The sequence below is a fragment of the Aedes albopictus genome, chromosome 2, assembly GCF_035046485.1.
Source record: "Aedes albopictus strain Foshan chromosome 2, AalbF5, whole genome shotgun sequence".
NCBI lineage: Eukaryota > Metazoa > Arthropoda > Insecta > Diptera > Culicidae > Aedes > Aedes albopictus.
Window position 1 is genome coordinate 352,495,175 of NC_085137.1, and position 3,545 is coordinate 352,498,719.

The 3,545-nt window shown below is 45.2% G+C and overlaps 1 protein-coding gene across 1 annotated transcript; it reads right to left on the reverse strand.

Moving 5' to 3' along the window:
* Positions 1-295: 295 nt before the first annotated feature.
* Positions 296-2,683, reverse strand: LOC115259185 (uncharacterized). The gene is made up of 2 exons (XM_062848900.1): positions 1,648-2,683; positions 296-1,599 (listed from the first exon to the last, which is right to left on the reverse strand). Exons 1-2 carry the CDS (start codon positions 2,416-2,418, stop codon positions 1,000-1,002), a joined length of 1,371 nt encoding a protein of 456 aa, XP_062704884.1. The 5' UTR covers positions 2,419-2,683; the 3' UTR covers positions 296-999.
* Between the last annotated feature and the right edge of the window lie 862 nt (positions 2,684-3,545).

Consider the following 3,545-nt stretch of genomic DNA (forward strand, 5'->3'; position numbering starts at 1 on the left):
GAAGTTGGATTGACATGGATCAGGGTGTAATTGACCACTGGTATTAGTTTTCCAGACAAGGCCAGACTGAAAACCAATGGAGTCACTAACATGATTGATGCACTCAATGTGTCTCTCGACATAGTTGGGGTCAGAAGCGTGTTCAGGTGAAAGATACACAACGCCAATGAAAATCTCACTGCTACCGGAGGAAATGCGTACCCACAGTTGTTCCAATTCAATATGCATAGAGAGCGCTACAGCAGTTGATCTTATACGGTTCGAAACGGCAATGAGTACACCACCGCCGCGGTTTTTGCCTGTGAGTTCAGCATCACGATCCTTTCTGTATATGGTATACTTATCACCAAACAACAGCAACGAAGTAAACTGCTCGTTGAGCCAGCTTTCGGTGATAACAATGACGTCGTAATCCGATTCGGATGCGGCGAGAAAGAATTCATCCACCTTCGTGCGTAGTCCTCTCACGTTTTGGTACAGAAGGTTGAGACTGCAATGAACATTTTCACTGCTAAGCATCTCTCGTTGATGATCTGCAACGGCTTCTTCCGACGAGACACGATGGGCGCTTCGCTTGATTAGATCCGATTGACTTGCCAGCAATAACGGTTGGTCAGTAGACGCTCGTGGGTCAGCAGGAGTAGTTGTCTGCAAAATTGGTGTTTCGCTATGAGACAGTGTAGCAGTCTTCCCTGCTTCGGCAGGACATATACCAGTCTTATAATTACCTGAGAGAACAGGACAATCCACCGAAGACTGGTCATGGTTACGAACAGCGTGTTTTTCAGCTAGCATCGACTGGTGTGCCGAAAACGATGGTTGGTCGGCAGGAGCGATCGTCTGCAATATTAGTTTTTCTCCATGACAAAGTGTAGTGATCTCCCCTGCTTCGGCAGGACATATACCAGTCTTATATTTACCTGAAAGAACAGGGTGATCCACCGAAGACTGGTCACCACTGGAGAGTTGCTCAGCAAGCAGAGAAGGTAAAGTTGATTGCTATGTTGAATAATCTATGTTCTGGCGAGCCTTTTTGAGCCGTCGGATATAGATGGGACATTTCTGGCTCCAGGAAGAATGATTGACATCAGCTAGACGATCCGACTCAGATGTTCGCTGGCTGTTAATTTTCTCGCAGTTGACACATTTCTCGTAATCCGACATGCATTCGCTGATTTCATGACCCTCAGCACATCTGGGACAGCAGACAGGCTTACTACACGCAGAAGCCAGATGACCGTACTCTGAACATTTGTAACAACGCTTAACGTTTAAATCCTCAACAACTCGATAACGTTCCCAACCAATGTAGACACGCTGCAGCTTCATGATGGCTTCATAAGAAGGAGCGTCCAGCTCAAGTACAGCATTGAACCGGCTGATGTTTTGTTTCTGAATTTCGGTAATGCGTATGCACCGGACCACAAAAGTATTGGGCAGATGGTTCTGTGCTTTCAATTTCCGAATGAGATCATCCTCGTCCATATTTTCAGTTAACCCCACCAGTTTCACTCTTGGGTGTAGTGGTTTCATAACTTCGACAGTGTATTTTTCCGATAGCGCATTATTGACTGCAGAAACTAGTTGGGATGCATGCTCCTTGGAGTCACACTGGATCGTCACCTCACCGGAGTCTCGAAAATGCACTTCCTTAACAGCATACGCGGTAGGATCCAGTTTGTCACACAGGTCCGCTTTGGTAACAGCAGTTTGCTGATTGCTCTTCGGCCGCAACAAAACAGTCTTTTCAATTCTCTCTATGCGCTTCGTTTTTATCATTGGCGATTTCGATTGGCTAACACTGCTGGTCGGGGTACTCTGAACCGGGTCATGGAGGGAATTAATACTTGGGTTTGGCACTGCTAGCCTGCGTCTTCCAGATCGTAATACTCTATCAGTTAATACAGGTACCGCAGCCCCTTGGTTCGATGACTTCTCGGCCGACGACGGTTTGCGTTGATTGAAATTATCATTACGGCATACATCAGCATATGATACAACAACACCAGTGGTATTGGAAGCGGTGGCGACAGGGTTAGAGGCAGAATTGATATTTTGTAGTTGGGTGGAGATAGAGTCAAGGCGCACAGATATTGAGTTCTCATATGCCTTAAGCTGAGTTGTGATGCAGCTTTCTACATTCGAAGCGAGATCAGTGAGCAGAGTACTGAGCGCATTGTATTTTTCTGTCATTTCCGAACAGGCTTGTTGCAGCTTGTTGAGGCATATTTGTGTCTTCCTACAGTCGAAGCACATGTATTTCAGACCTACGTTATCTCGAAGAGCATTTGCCCCAGCTTTTGTTAATTCCGAGCAGCGTATATGCAGGATTTTTTTACATCCACCGAAGCAGTAAACACGATCGCTATCTGCGACAATGCTCTGCACGCACACATCGCACAGCACCGATGTCATCATCGGCGTGTAGTAGCCCTACAACGGGCTAGGCGAAGAAATCACTATAGTCTGTCTATTATTGTTAGACTCCGTAGACGAGAAAAAGTTTTTCGAAAAAATTCGCAGATTTTTTACACTTTCGGATTGTCCTAATATATCAACAGAAACCGCTTCACTAACTGAACACGATGATACAGTTTCACAGGCATAAAAACGAATATAACACAACTAAAAATCAGTTCCAAATTACACGCATTGGAAACCAACTTATCGCGGATACTCTTGTCGTTATACACAACACAATGTAGGGGTAGTGGGCAGTGGGCGGTCTCTGAATATCACAACAACTGACCGTATGACGTCAAGCGTTGTCAAGATTCTAGGAGTTGTTGCGTTGCGTTGCGTTGTGTGGTAACGGAGTAATTCGTAGACTGCATACTGGAAGCTGTCATGTTAAAACTTTAATACTCCTATTCTAATTGCTTATGGACTGCTATTTGGGAAGGAAAAGCTATCCAATCAGAGGTTGAAGTAAAAAAGACATGAAAACTTCCACGCCCATCTTCTCCGTTACGAGGATAGGAAAGGATGTGATGATATGACACCTACTTTACAAGAGGTCAGCGACTCACCGACACTTCCATAGATGTCAAGGAGTTGGATATTTGGATTGGGGTGATTTGGGAATCACTATATCTAAGCGAGTAATGCGACAAGATTCAGATTGTGTATTTGAGTAAATCAGGGCCCATATAGCCGAGGCGGTAAACGCACGGGTATTCAGCATGACCATGCTGAGGGTGACGGGTTCGATTCCCGGTCGGTCCAGGATCTTTTCGTAAAGGAAATTTCCTTGACTTCCTTGGGCATAGAGTATCTTCGTGCCTGCCACACGATATACACATGCAAAATGGTCATTGGCAGAGGAAGCTCTCAGTTAATAACTGTGGAAGTGCTCATAGAACACTAAGCTGAGAAGCAGGCTTTGTCCCAGTGAGGACGTTACGCCAAGAAGAGGAGGATTTGAGTAAATCATGTAGATGTGCCCAAGCAGCACCTGCAACATCATCCAAAATGTGGTTTTCTATGCTTTGGTCTAAAAGAGTTGCAATAAAAGCGCACGCAACTTCCATCTTGTCAGTTTAGTT